Source organism: Xyrauchen texanus, chromosome 21 (genome assembly GCF_025860055.1).
Source record: "Xyrauchen texanus isolate HMW12.3.18 chromosome 21, RBS_HiC_50CHRs, whole genome shotgun sequence".
Classification (NCBI taxonomy): domain Eukaryota; kingdom Metazoa; phylum Chordata; class Actinopteri; order Cypriniformes; family Catostomidae; genus Xyrauchen; species Xyrauchen texanus.
Window position 1 is genome coordinate 13,217,477 of NC_068296.1, and position 14,333 is coordinate 13,231,809.

Below are 14,333 nucleotides of genomic sequence, written 5' to 3' on the forward strand. Positions count from 1 at the left end.
ATTAAGAATGTGAAGAAAAAAAACAATGAAAATAATACAGCCCAGCCCACTGAAAGATATGTCACATGGATATTTACATATTGCGATAGACATGATATAGCAAAATCTCTATTAATTGAGCCACAGTATATATGGTCATATCACACATTGGGACACATTTCAATACATTTGCTAATTAAAGCTGATAATTAATTCTAATTTACTAATTCACTAATGGAACTTCAATCAAACAAATGCAATGCTCAGTGGGGAGGGCCAGTCATAATTCACTGCCATATTACAGGGCTCCAATTAAGGTCTCCTCTCTGAATTCTGAAATTATTAACTAGTCACATTCTTATTCTGATCACATACTGTGAAAATATCTAATGTCAAACTTGGAACAGGCAGGTGAAACTAGCTAATGAAGACATCCATTCACTTTTCAGTACGATCGTATTCAATAAGACAATCCAGATTGACTAAAATGTGGTATAAATGTATATGCACGGAATAACAGCTGAATGTCGATGGTCGGTCACAGCCCACTTACACACAAAGATATCCTTTTTGTTTTTCCTTCACTACACCCAGGGAATTCTATGTGTTTCACAAAGGCAAGGAAATGCAGGCCTCCATGGGCTAATGCCCCACAGTCATGCCAACATAATGAAATCTTGATATCTTTTAATTATATTATTTTGTATTCTACCGAGACATGAGGCAGATATGAGGGTAAAATAAAGGACCGGAAAGCAGTAACAATTAATTTAGAACCAAAAACAAAAGGTTCCAGCTCTTTATTCAGCTAAACAAAAGACTTTGCCGATATTTATATGCAAATGTAATTTCTGGCCCATCAAATAGTATGCGGAAATTAAAATCATGTCATATTAATGAGACAGGTTGTCAGTTTCTATAGTTATGACAAAAGGTTTAAATATTTAAGTTCTTTGAATCTGTCATTTCACATTTTTTATATTACTGTCAGGCCTTAAGGTTCAACAAGCATTAAATTCTCAACATTGAGCAGTGTATTTCCAAACTGGCTGATGTACCTAAAGAAATTACACCTTTATGTTTTCTTTTTTCTTTATTTTTTACTTTTAAATACTTTTAACAGCGTTCAATAAGTATCACATTATTTATATTTTTGCTCTGAAAAGGCTTAATAGGGAGATTTAAAAAAATTTTATCAGAGGAATAACCATTTCAACTCAACATCAATTGTATATAAGTAGATTGAAAACCTTTAATGGAAGTAAAATACAGGAAAGATTGTAATTTAAAATAAAGCATGTTTCTCAAAATGTTTTTCATTAAATTAACACAAGGCAGAATATTTTCTTCAATATAGCAATTAGAGCTGTCAAAGTTAACGCTTTAACACATGCTTAATTAAAAAAAGCATAATGCATTATTTGTTTCTTAAAGGGGTCATGACATGAGAAACCAAATTTGCCTTGATCTTTTGGTATATAAGAGGTCTTTGTATCATTAAAACGTCCTGCAAGTTTAATATTTTAAGACGTCCTCCCCATTCTAAACGAATCATTTATTTAATCAAGCTCAAAATACAGCTCGTTCTGGATTCATGGTTAGAAGTGACGTGTCGGTTAGAAGTGACGTAACAGCGTTTGCATATGACCGCCTCCAGCACAACATAACTACGCTATAAGCGCAAGACAACTACGCTCATTTCAGTATCGCCGTCGCCTCACAAGTGTTCAGTCGATGGACAGCGAGCTCTGACAGAGACTACTTGTGCACAGGAAAATTACGATGCCACACAGATGTGCTGTTCCTGGCTGTGGTCAAACAAAACCTCTGAATAAGCTGCCGAAAGATCCAGACGTCAGGGAAAAATGGATGCAGTTTATTTTTGCGGATCTGACCCAGTCACGGCAGTGTTAACTTAAGCGTTTGTTCTGTACATTTTAAGGATGACTGTTTTGAGAACAAATCTCAATATGATGCTGGCTTTGCCAGAAAACTGTTGCTCAAAGATAAGTCCGTGCCGACTATTCTGGGAACAACGACGACGCAAACTGTAAGTAATCTATTTTAAACTTTAAACTACTTTTTAAAGCGCAATTTCATTCATTATGAATAATCACAGTGTTTTTACTTAGTTTACTTGCATATTGTTTTGGCTGGAGGCGTCAATAATTGATACATAGGCACTGACGTTAGCCAATCATAACAGTGGGCGTTAACACTGAAGTCTTAAATGGAAAACGCCCCCAAAACAGACTGTTTGAATCAGAGGATGAGAAACAGGGTGGGAAAAGGTCATAAATCACTAGATTTTAAAAGTTTTTCTTAAAAAAAAATATATTAATACTATAATTGCACCTAAGGGAACATAATAATACAATAAAAAAAACCATGTCATGACCCCTTTAATCACATTACATTTAGCATTAAAAAAGCATGAATCAGCCTATACACTGTTCGGAACAGGGCAGAATCTTTGCTATGTGTCCAACTGTAATTATTACACTGAGGCACACATCACAAACAGCCACACAACAAACGTGTCAGTGACAAAATTATGGGAAAAGGACCTCTTAATGCTATTTATTTTACAAAATTAGTCCAGATGGAACTTGTGACAGAAATAAAGGTCTTTGCAGCATATGTATGGCACAATTTAATTACTACAGAAGCACGTCAAGTGTTAACTATCACGAAAATGCATAGTGAGATAATGTTTGCAACTGCTTTTTCATGTGGAATTCAAAGCTGCACTTAATGGCATTGACGCCCTGATATGAAATGTGAATGCAGCTTCATAATTGTTGTGGCAAAGCGGATAGCCACAGTCTGTGCCTGATGAGAGTTTAAGAGATTTAATGTGCATCGCAATGAATATTTAATTTAAGGTCACATAGTTAATTCAAATAGTCAACCTTCCATTTAGACTTTGCAAAACATAATGTTTGTTGAATTGGTGCCTTTTCAATGGATTTCTGTCTTTACATTGAGGAAGGCACTGTTTGGAAATGTTAATAAAGCATTATATTGTTGCATATTGTTTTATTTTCTTTCCAAAGAAGAAAATAAGTGCATTTTAACAGGAAATTAAGTATATTTATTTATTTATTTATTTATCATATTTATGCATTTGGCAGACGCTTTTATCCAAAGCGACTTAGAGAGCCCTTATTACAGGGACAATCCCCCTGGAGCAACCTGGAGTTAAGTGCCTTGCTCAAGGACACAATGGTGGTGGCTGTTGGGGTCGAAGCAGTGTCCTTCTGATTACCAGATTACCAGTTATGTGCTTTAGACCACTACACCAGTACACAGTATATAGATTAAAAGTTCAGCACCTTTACAATCTGTGAATAATCGCGATTGTGAATTTTATTTTGCCAATAGTCGCAATCAAAAATGTAATCGACTAGCAGCACTAATAGCAATACCTAGTAATAAACAGCAATATTTATTACCAACATATATTTTTTTATGGAAAAATGAAATGAAACGTGGAGACTTCAGTTCATATTTTTTAAGTAATGACGCAAATATACTGATTAACGGAAATAAATCGAATTTACCAACTCAGACTCTATTTTAACACACTCTCAAAGGAACAAACTAGTCTATGACTGTGGCAGGGCGGAGGGCGTGGCCAGGTCGTGACTCTACACACCCGGTCCCTTATCAGGCTAATCAAGCCTCCGTGAGGGATAAAGGCTGACTGCGGAGGATTGTGCGGGAGAGAGCGATCATTTACGGATATGTCCGTCATGTGTTTGTTTTGTGTCTTTTTAAGTTTATCATTAAAACTATTATTTATATTGACAAGCTGGTTCTCGCCTCCTCCTTCCCATTGAACTGCGTTACACTGGTGCCGAAATCCGGGAAGGAGGAGGGATACGCCGTAGTAGAGTTCTCGCCACTACCGTCCACCCCAACGGAGCAGCCGCGGCCATCTGCCGGGGGACGAGGAACCCGGCCGCCTGGAAGCGGAGGATGGCCGCCGACTGCGAGGGAAGAAGGGGCTCATAACCGACCGCCTGGAGCGGTCAGGGCAGCATCCAGGGGCGGAGGAGTCCCCTATCAGCCGCTGAAATGCGGCGGGGGAGACCCCTTCTGTTCATCAATAACACGGCAGGGGCATTCTGTCAGCCAGGGGCTGGAGGACTGCCTCCGATCCGCCCGGAGTGGTGCGTCTGTCATCCGTTAGAGGGTGGAGGAGTGGCCGAGGAACAAGCTATGGCGTATCGGAGAACTGGCGTTTAAGTGTGTTTTTTTTTCAGCTCTCTCTCCTCTCTCTCTCACTGCCACTCCACATTGGCCTTTTCCCTCTCGTCAGGCTCCCCTGCCTGAGTGAATGAGGGAGGAATATGGCAGGGCGGAGGGCGGGTCGTGATTCTACACACCCGGTCCCTTATCAGGCTAATCAAGCCTCCGAGAGGGATAAAGGCCGACTGTGGAGGATTGTGCGGGAGAGAGAGATCGTTTACAGACACGTCCGCCGTGTGTGTTTGTGTCTTTTTAAGTTTATCATTAAAACTATTATTTATATTGACAAGCCGGTTCTCGCCGCCTCCTTCCCATTGAACTGCGTTACAATGGACATAATGTTTAGGAAAGTAAATGGCCATATAAAAAGGGCATTAAAATCATTACAAAATTCTCAATGTGCACATTTACATGCATAGCAATCTGCTGATTACTATTATAAAAATATGCTTATAAAAAACAAACAAAACGAAACATAAGAACAGATGCAAGACACCCTCATTTACATTTGAGATTTGAAATAATCTGGCTATTCTCTGCTTTTGACATCAAAACAAAAACAGACATGCACATATTGGATAATCTGGTTAGAATGCGTTTAAATGTGTTTATACGCAACAATAAATCTGAGTATTGTGCAAAATCTTCTCATGATGATCAATGCTGTATATGACCACGTTAAAGGAACACCGTTTGCATGACCACACACACATTGTCAGCTTCTGCATAACTGATGACAGAATTATGCTCATTTTTCCTTAATTTTATCCCGCCAGCAAAATCATAGCAAATATAAAAAATATGCAATATATCACCCAGCCTTGCCTCGAAATACAAGTTAAATAAACATGCATAAGCATGGCCATATTTCCAACCAGTCACACTTCAGAGGTTATTAAAGGTGGTTTAGGGTCTGTTTTTAAGCCTTTGCACATGCAACCGTGAGAGCAGAAAGCAGTATACGCTATTCAATTTCCCCCCATCTCTGTGAAATGACCCTTTAACCTGTTCATTCCTTTGAGGAAGTAGAGTGACCGGGGATCATTTTACAGCTAATCTCTAGAGGAAACTTCCTGCCCAGATCAATCCAGGTTAACTTACAGTCCACTGACATGCTTAAATCTACACACAATCACTCCCAGAAACAGATACCTTTAATTTGCCTTCTGACACATAAATCTGGATTAGGATTAAGAGTGTTCAAAGTTGATATGCAATATGTCTTTGAAGCATTTTTTTGGTTTTATGGAGGCACAGTGGTACAAAACATAGATCAAATGATCACAAGAATTCAGTTTTGAAAAACACTTTGAAAGTTGAAATGGAGAAACAAATTCTAGTCATTTGATAGTTCAAAATCGTATTTCTGAGAAATTGAATATCTGTAGTCTCTTGGGTACAATCGATTGTACCCATTTGCCTCTTATTTCATGTAAAAGGAATGAGAGGCAAATGGGAACTCATTCTAGACTTGCCAATCATGTTATAGATGGTGGCAAACTGTTAAGTGAAAACCACTAAATGTCTCCTGGATATTTTAGAAGTAGGTGTTTATGAGTGTAAGACTTGGATCTGTAGTTACTCATGCAGATGCTGAGCTCTATAAAACCCAATGAGGTGTTTGAGGAAAGCTGGACTCAAGCCTTTGGTGATTTTCTGCTTCAGTGGAAGCAAATGCTAAATTTGGAAGGTACTGCCAGAAAGAAGCATTAATCTCACTACAGCCCATTAACTTTATCTAAGCATATGTGCTTAATGTGTTGAAAACCTCTTTAAAAACATTTAACAGTGGTAACTTCACAATACATTGATGAACACAAGCAGAAAAAGTTGAATACACATACTATATCAGATTGTTCATCTTTCGAACAAAACACTGGATTTAGTGTAACCGAGTGACTGCTCACTGCTACAAAATAAATAATTATCCAATAAGCAGCTCCCAGAGGAACGGTTAATCTTTTATAGCTCATTTATGCATCATGTAAAGAAATTGTTCACTTAAAAACTAAAATCATGTCATCATTTACTCACCACATGGGTAGTGCCAACCCCACATTACTTTTTTCTGCGAATCACATAAGGATGTATTTGAAAGAATGTGGCGTCATTGCGCCAAAATAAATAACGCCTTAAATGTCAGTCTGTCCATCATTCAAAGTGATAGTTTGCCACAGGAGACTGGACTAAAGTAGCATGGACTACTTTTAAAACATTTTTAAGCTTTAAATTGAGGCATTATCAACTCATTTTGTATGAAAATGAGTGGTCGTGACATTCTTTAAATTTCAGTATATTCTTTTGTATTCTGCAGAAGTAAGAAAGTCATATGGGTTTGGAACTAAATGAAGGTGAATAAATAATTAAATATTTTTTATTTGGGGTGAACTATTCCTTTAGAATCACACTTGTTTCAGGTGTTTCTCCTAAAATTCACATACAATAAGAGTATATCATTTAAATATGCTTTCAATGAAGTATTATTTTTTAATTTCCTTCCTTCTCCTCCCTACAGTTTCTGTCTCACTTAAACTTGACTGAAGAGCAATATGTCCAGTCCATTGCTGATAAGATATTTTTGTTATAGTCGGTTACCATAACATCTAACTAAAAGGCAATCCAAGGCTTCTGTAGACTCGAGAGCACAGAGTGCAAACTTGCAAAGCTAGCTAGCAGTAATGCTTAGTAACTCTTTACCATCTGAAAATGAGTGCGGTACAAAGCAAAAAAGCCAAAAATTTACCATTTCCATGCAGAGTGGGAGGAAGACATTTTTTTATCACTATGTCCTTTTCAATGACTATATCCTGTAATTGTCTGATCTGCCAAACACGTATAGCTATTCCGAATAAAGTAAACATGGAAAGGCATTTTCGGGCACTTCATAAAAATAACGACAATGATTTCCCTGTCAGAAGCGAGATTAGAAGAAGAAAGGTGAAAGAATTGAAATCTCAATAAATCGGTCAACAGTCACTCAACCAGGCCAAAAGCAAACGCAGCCATGGAGGCATCATTCCGGGTGAGTTACACCATTGTTAAACAAAAGAAATCCTTAGGCAAAGGCAGCAGACTTATTGTTTTGTGATTTTAAATATAAACCTGAGATTGTGTCTGCTATCAAAGCTACTTGCAGAAGACAAGAATCCAAATATCAGAAAATGTGCTACCTCATTGAATGCATTGTTTGGGTCAACTTATTTATGTGAATCTGCCTTTTACCACATATTAAGATAATTAAATCCAAACACCAGTCTACCATCACTGATGACAATTTGGAGCCCTGTTTGAGACTACTAGCAGCTATTGCCCAGATTATGCAAAACTGTCAGATTCCATATAGTGCAAGTCATCAGAATAATGTAGAGACCCTAAATCTATTGAAATCTAATGTGCTGTAGGTGTTTTGGGTTTATTGTAATGTTGAAATTGATAATTTGTATTTAAATCATTGAATTAATTAAATACGAAGATATATTCAGTAGCCCAATAAGCAGTTTTATTTGTTATTTATTTGTATTTATTTTTCGGTTGATAGATCTCATTGAGTTAGTAATCTGAAAAACAGATCATAACACAGAAAGGTGTGGGCACCCTGGAATAGAGCATAAAGCATAGCTCAGATAAACTCTTTGCTCTTCATTTAATCTAATTACTGTCAAGTACAAACAAATGAGAAATTAAATAGATCTCATTTGTTTTTCCTATCTGACATAATGTGAGGACATGGTGTGTAAAATTAATTAATTATATTGAAAATGCAAAAATAATTACAGAGGAAAGGGAAAAAAAAAGTGATGTTGTTTACTTAGGGTATGGAGGTATGTTTTGATGTTAGCAGTGGGTTAGGGGTGGAAGATAAGGGTAAAACCCACCATGTTGGTGCTGGTCACAGGCTGTTGCTGTCGTGGTCTGTCCTGGTAAGGACTGGTCAGGCGGGGACGGAGCCTCCACCACCTCCATAATAGGAGGACTGGTGTTGAGCTGCCCAACCGGAGGAGGCCAGGGCAGATCCTTAATCACTTTAATCTCTACTGCAGAGAGCCAGCGAAAGAGAAAGAAAGAAAGAGTAAAGAAAGAAGGAAGGAAAGAAAGAAAGAAGAAAGGAGGGAAAGAGAGGGAAAGGGAGAGAGCAGATTAGGTGTTAGTGAAGACAGTCACATACTTGGAAACACGAAATAGATTAGGAAAGAATTGTACCAGGAAAAGGGAATTTCACAAAAGGGAATTAATATTTCTCTCTCTCAGATACAAATATGCAATATAGGCCTCAGGATTGGGCATATTTTACAAAAAAATAAAAATAAAGTGATGAACACTGAACAATTTACTCAGAAAGCAAAGACGGGCTCCACTGACAATGACACTGACAGTGAACAGTGCAACAAGAATACATTATAGAAAATACAATAGATCTGTACCAAAAAGTGAGCTGCCTCGCTGCTTACATAGTCAGCAGCCTTCTAAGGCAGCACGCTAAACATTATGGAACCTCATAAGTGATTGATTTATACCACATTACATAGGCAGCAACACAGCACACCACACAAACATACTTTGGATGGGACACTTCATACGCAATTGATTTCAAATTACAGTGAATTTCACCGATACTTTGTTCTTAATATTTTGGCCTCTTCCACAATCTTGAATTTATTTTCACTGAGGTTGTCACAGTGCATTGTAGAACTGCCTTCTCCATGAAGGATACATTCAGTGTAGTCTTACAATTCCAACCAAGTCTCATAGAATTATAGAACGTTACTATAACAAAATTTAGCAAACTGAGGTTTACTTGCCGCTTTTTACGTTTTCTACATAAATTTCCTGGTGAAATTAACACCAGATGGAGTGGTGGTGGTGTAGTGGGCTAAAGCACATAACTGTTAATCAGAAGGTTGCTGGTTCAATCCCCATGGCCACCACCATCGTGTCCTCGAGCAAGGCACTTAACTCCAGGTTGCTCCGGGGGGATTGTCCCTGTAATAAGTGCACTGTAAGTCGCTTTGGATAAAAGCATCTGCCAAATGCATAAATGTTAATGTAAATGTAGATGTGCTTCAATGACTGTGCGTTTTATTCACTTTCACACAAATCACAGGTACTATGGCTGGATGCTCGAAACGAAAGTGAAGGTAAAGTGCCGTAGAAGCTACACAACATGATGCGGTTGCTTCAGTAAACGTGTTTTTCATGTAGAATTTGCTTTTAAAACATTATCGGTTAGATTTAGGCATAGGTAAAGGGTAAGAATGTCTGTTCTGTTAACCTCTCCTTTATATTTATGAACACTAACAGTTAGGTTTAGGTGTTGGTTTGCGGCAAGGATGATTTTATATTCACCTTAAAAATCTTGTCTAATTACAACATGATTTCACTCTATTTTGGACATTTCACTGGGAAACTGCAGCCAAACATGTAATGAAGTATATAACTTTGGTTTATAAAAATGTTGCCATTGTCATGTAAATTTCATGAGATCAGGCTGTAGACACGTCTCTCTTCCTCTCTCAAGTAATACAGCTCTCCTGGACTGAACAGCATATTGCTGAGTCAAACCCATCTAGAGAACATTTTTTATAGTAAATCTATTCTTGAAAATAGCCCACTAATTTACAAGACAAGCGGCTCCATATCATAAGAGAACAGAGAGCAGATGAGCCCACAAACCAACCAAGAATTCATCAAATGGGACAAACAATCATTCAATAGAACATTTTATGAATACAGTATCATTTGAGTGCAGTATAAAACAACCAAACAAACAAATAATCATGCCAAGCCAATTTTGGACTCTTTGGCCTACATTTTTGGGTTGGTCATCAAGTAGTGGGTAATAGTGGGTAATTAGTGGGCAAAAGAGCCAAAGCTGCAGCCAGACCCTTCATCCCAAATCTACTAAGAGATCCCTTAGCCAGTTGGAATAACGGCTATGTTCACAAACCAAAAATTGTTAAGTAAAGCCCAAGAAAAGAAACTTCATCTTAAAAACACACACGCATGCGCACGCACACACACACCATAAATTCAAGAACATAAATTACAACAAAAAGAGCAATGAGAAACACAATCTATTCCTCAACAGAGAATAGCCCGTGGCAGAATACCTGAGCACACTGAGCAAATGTTCTAACTATGGGTTTATGACAGCACATTAGGAAATTAAATAAAGTAGAAGCTAAATGAAGAAGAAACATTCACTCTGCTTGACCTAATTGCATACTCTTACAAAACTTTTTTGTGGCACTACCATGGTACAGTGATGGCATCCGATGGAAACCATGGAGCCAAATGATTACCATATCATGGTAATCATTTGTGGCAACTGTGGTTTATTGGTGCAAGCTATTCTGAATCTTGACTCTTTACACTGATCAGCAAACACATTCATGTTTGCTGCACTAATTTAAAAAAAAAACAAAAAAACAATGATGGAGTGAGAGCAGGTGCACAGAGAGTTCAGTGTACAAGAAATGAGATATCACTTGTCACCTAAGCCCCAAGCTGTGTCTCTGTATTAATGAAACATGGAACAAATCCCTTTATTTCGCTTTCCTTGCATCTTTCCCTGTCGAAATTATGACAGAAACAGAGCTCGGCACGACACACAATCCAAAACAAACACAAGACACAAACAAAAGTTCTCCCCGAGGCTGATTTGATTCAAACACGGGTCTCCTTCACACTCTGAGCAGTGCTAGTGAATTTCAAAGCAGGCAAAAGCACACTTGTGATTCATTTGGCATTGCCTGCTTTCAGTATTTGACAAGAAAACTACCTAAACTGCCACAGCATCCCAAATAAAGCTGCCAGTTTGTTGGCTGCCCTGTCAGACCACAGTACATTTTATGAGCTGATAAACAAACTCCTCCAATGTGCTCAAACACCCGGTTATGAACTCGTCCTTGATTCTAGATGGGAATTGCTTACGCATCACTGTGGTCTACATCAACAGTCCTCAAATAGCTTCTGGACCTGCATTTTACATTGGATAGCAAGTGGAGAAAACTAAAATTATTTATTATACAATTTGGTCAATAATTCACTGCATAAAATATGCTCAAACCATGTTAATCCTTGTTGCAAATTAACTCATCATAAATGTAGTCTAGGTTGTATTTACTTTTACCTTGTATAGTTTTGTTCATGGTTTGAGGATGCCTCCATGTTGGCATCTGACTAATTTTGCTAGCTTCTAACTGGATAGTTTTGATTTAGCCCAAAATCAGTGTTGTTTAACTGGAAGCATAACATTCGACTCTGGGAACTTGGGATGCACAATATATCGGCAGCTGATATATTATTGGCAGACAACTGGGAAAAACGTATATATTATTATTGCGCTGATACTGAAATTACCGCAGATTTTTGTGGCAATAATTTGTTAGTTTATTTGCTTGTAGCTTCTTTCCTTCAGCCAGAGACCTATTCCCATTATGATAATTGCGATCACATTTCATAAGTTATACAGTGGAAATGTTAAAGATGAGCACTGTAATAAGCATCTGTGAATGAGACATGCATATGCACAATGCACGTACACAAACAAACCACCGCTGCACTCGCAGTCTGGCTGCCGGCATTAATATTACACCATGTATACAGAGATAAGGGTTTATATTTTGTGATATGCTGTTTAATGTTCGTTACATGCTGTTAATACATGGGCACACTTTGGTTTAATGCATTGCATCTGTAAGAAATGTGTAATTCTCTCTACGTTAGCAACTGAGATACTACTGAGGGAGAGATTCATCCGGATTACCGTAAATACTCATGTAAATGGGCAATGACCAATTTATGCAAGTGTATTTTATTTTATGTAAATGTGTAATTTATTTCTCATTCAAATCAGCATCCATCTGTAATTTAGGCACATTTCTGGATGAAGAATCGGTATCAGCCCAAAAATTCCATATAGGTGTAACCCTAATGGAAACACTTTTCGCCCTCCTTTTAAAGTTAATTTTTGAAGCCTTTTTTTATTTTGCTGTTCTAACTATGCAATATTATATGCTAAGTTGCATTTTTTTATTTAATTTACCATCATTTGTCCCTGATGTTCGTGACAAATTTTTGGTCATTACCAACCAGTTGTGAACCACTGATCTATGTTAAAGAATGGGGCTATTTGGTCTAGAAGTTTTCTGAGAGGGAAATTGGAATATTTAGTAAGAACAGCTGCCTATTCGAGAGCAAGACTGCCAGCAATCGCTCTTCTGAGAACGATCACCACGACAGCCATTGTTCAACAGGGGCGAGATATAATGGCAGTTGACAGAGCTGCTATTATCTGCTCGCTTTTTGCTGAATGGACCCGATCTAGCAGATGAGAGTGGGGTCAGCCTCTTTGACAGAAACTATAATAACTTCCTCCAGGGTAGGGTGAAGTAGAGGCCTGCCGGCAGCCTGATTAAAGTACTTATTCTCATTTTTTCCAGCAGATTAGGGTGTAATTGTTTTGGGAGAGGGGAGCTTTGCCTCTTGTCCCTGTAGGAAGGCAGAGTTTCAAATCCATACAGGTCACACATATAAGCTGAAACACAGATAAGATTAATTGTGTATATCAGCTCCACCACACTGAAGATGAACTTCAGAGGCAGTCACTCAAACAGTTTTTCTGTTGTGCCAAAAAGCTGTTTATATTTTTCATCGATAGAGGAGTTATTTTGAGCAGCACTTGGCCTTGAGGTAATGCAGCATATTGCGGGAATTAGTGCATTTACAGCCTTGGCAGAATCCCTGATGCCAAATGACTCTGTTGGTAAACATGATCTCTGGAGTAGGAGGTGATGTTAGGTCTAAGGATGTCTGAGCATTGTTTGCAGGATTTCTGACCCATATGTGAACACTTCCAACGATCTCAGGAGGTGGTCAGAGTATGGTTCGCTTGTAGCCTGTGGTTCAGTTAGCTAAAAACGTGTATGTTAATAAAGCGTTCTGGGCTAACTTGATGTTCCCATTCGCATAACGCCAAACCTGTTTGGCCCTGACAGCTTACCATACACCAGTACTGATATCTTGCAGAATAGGGGTGCGATGAGCCACTTATTCTGTTTCTGTGGAGATGACAGAGTAAGCAGCATATGAAAAATATGTAAACTCCACACAAAACACAATCGAAAATCTTTTTCAGTATTCTGTGTAAATGATGACTCGAGGGTTTAACCGGATTGGCACGCGACAGTTAAGAGATTACGATAGGAATATATTACTTTTGTTCACTATGAATGGATGTTGACTGAGGCTTTCACTAGATACAATCGTGATCAATCATATTTTTTGTTGGTAATACTGATCCACGATTGAAGTTCTTGAATTTTAAATGTAAAATATTTATTATTATCTGTTCAAATTAACTTTAATCGAGATGAATAATTGCTGTAAATGTATTGTTCATGGTAAGTCAATGTTAACTAAAGCAATCAACTAATGTTAACGAATAAATCCTTATTATAAAGTGTCGCCGCTGGTTTTATTAACATGGATTGAGTTGCCTCCCTAGGCTCTGACATGTTGAGATCAAATGACCACCTTAATAGTACTTGGTAAACACTTCTGTTAATTTAAAATGAATTATGGCTGACTGTTATTCTTGTGCAAAAGCACCTATAACTGAAAAGATTTATGCGATGGTGCATCCACACCGATAACTGTCAGTAGTCCAATACCGCTGCCATATCAGTCAGCTAATTGAATGATCTTAACTAACATTAACTTAATTCTGCATAATGAAGCTTGTCTCTTTTTAGCTGAAGCAGTCTCCACTTTAGCTTTAACAAACTCCTTTCTTTGTCAACCTTTAAGTTAATTATATTAGTCGTGTTAAAAGTTATAATGGCAGTTCCATCTTGTGAATTTCTATTAGTGCAAAGCTTACAAATTGCAACTCTGTTGTCGCTGTCAACTAATTTAAAGTATTTCCACACACAACATTTTCTTTCACAAACGTAAGAAAGGAGTTGTAGGCCAACTGACCGACAAATTTTTCTGCCACAGTTGGCCCTGATCATCAGCCATTTCTAAACATCTGGCCAATGTTGGACAGTGCAAATAATTGCTTTTAATACCAAGGTTTGGCCAATAAATTTGTGCATCTC

The 14,333-nt window shown here is 37.9% G+C and overlaps 1 protein-coding gene across 3 annotated transcripts in view; it reads right to left on the reverse strand.

The window, feature by feature from the left end:
* LOC127661669 (SH2 domain-containing adapter protein F-like) overlaps positions 1–14,333 on the reverse strand; it is a 193,981-nt gene that overhangs the window by 29,628 nt on the left and 150,020 nt on the right. Inside the window, exon 4 of one of the 3 annotated variants that reach the window (XM_052152486.1) lies at positions 8,109–8,267. The exons of the other annotated variants lie outside the window; for them this stretch is intronic. Coding sequence (XP_052008446.1) covers positions 8,109–8,267 — 159 coding nt within the window. The remainder of the gene's footprint in view (positions 1–8,108; positions 8,268–14,333) is intronic. 3 annotated transcript variants of the gene reach the window in all.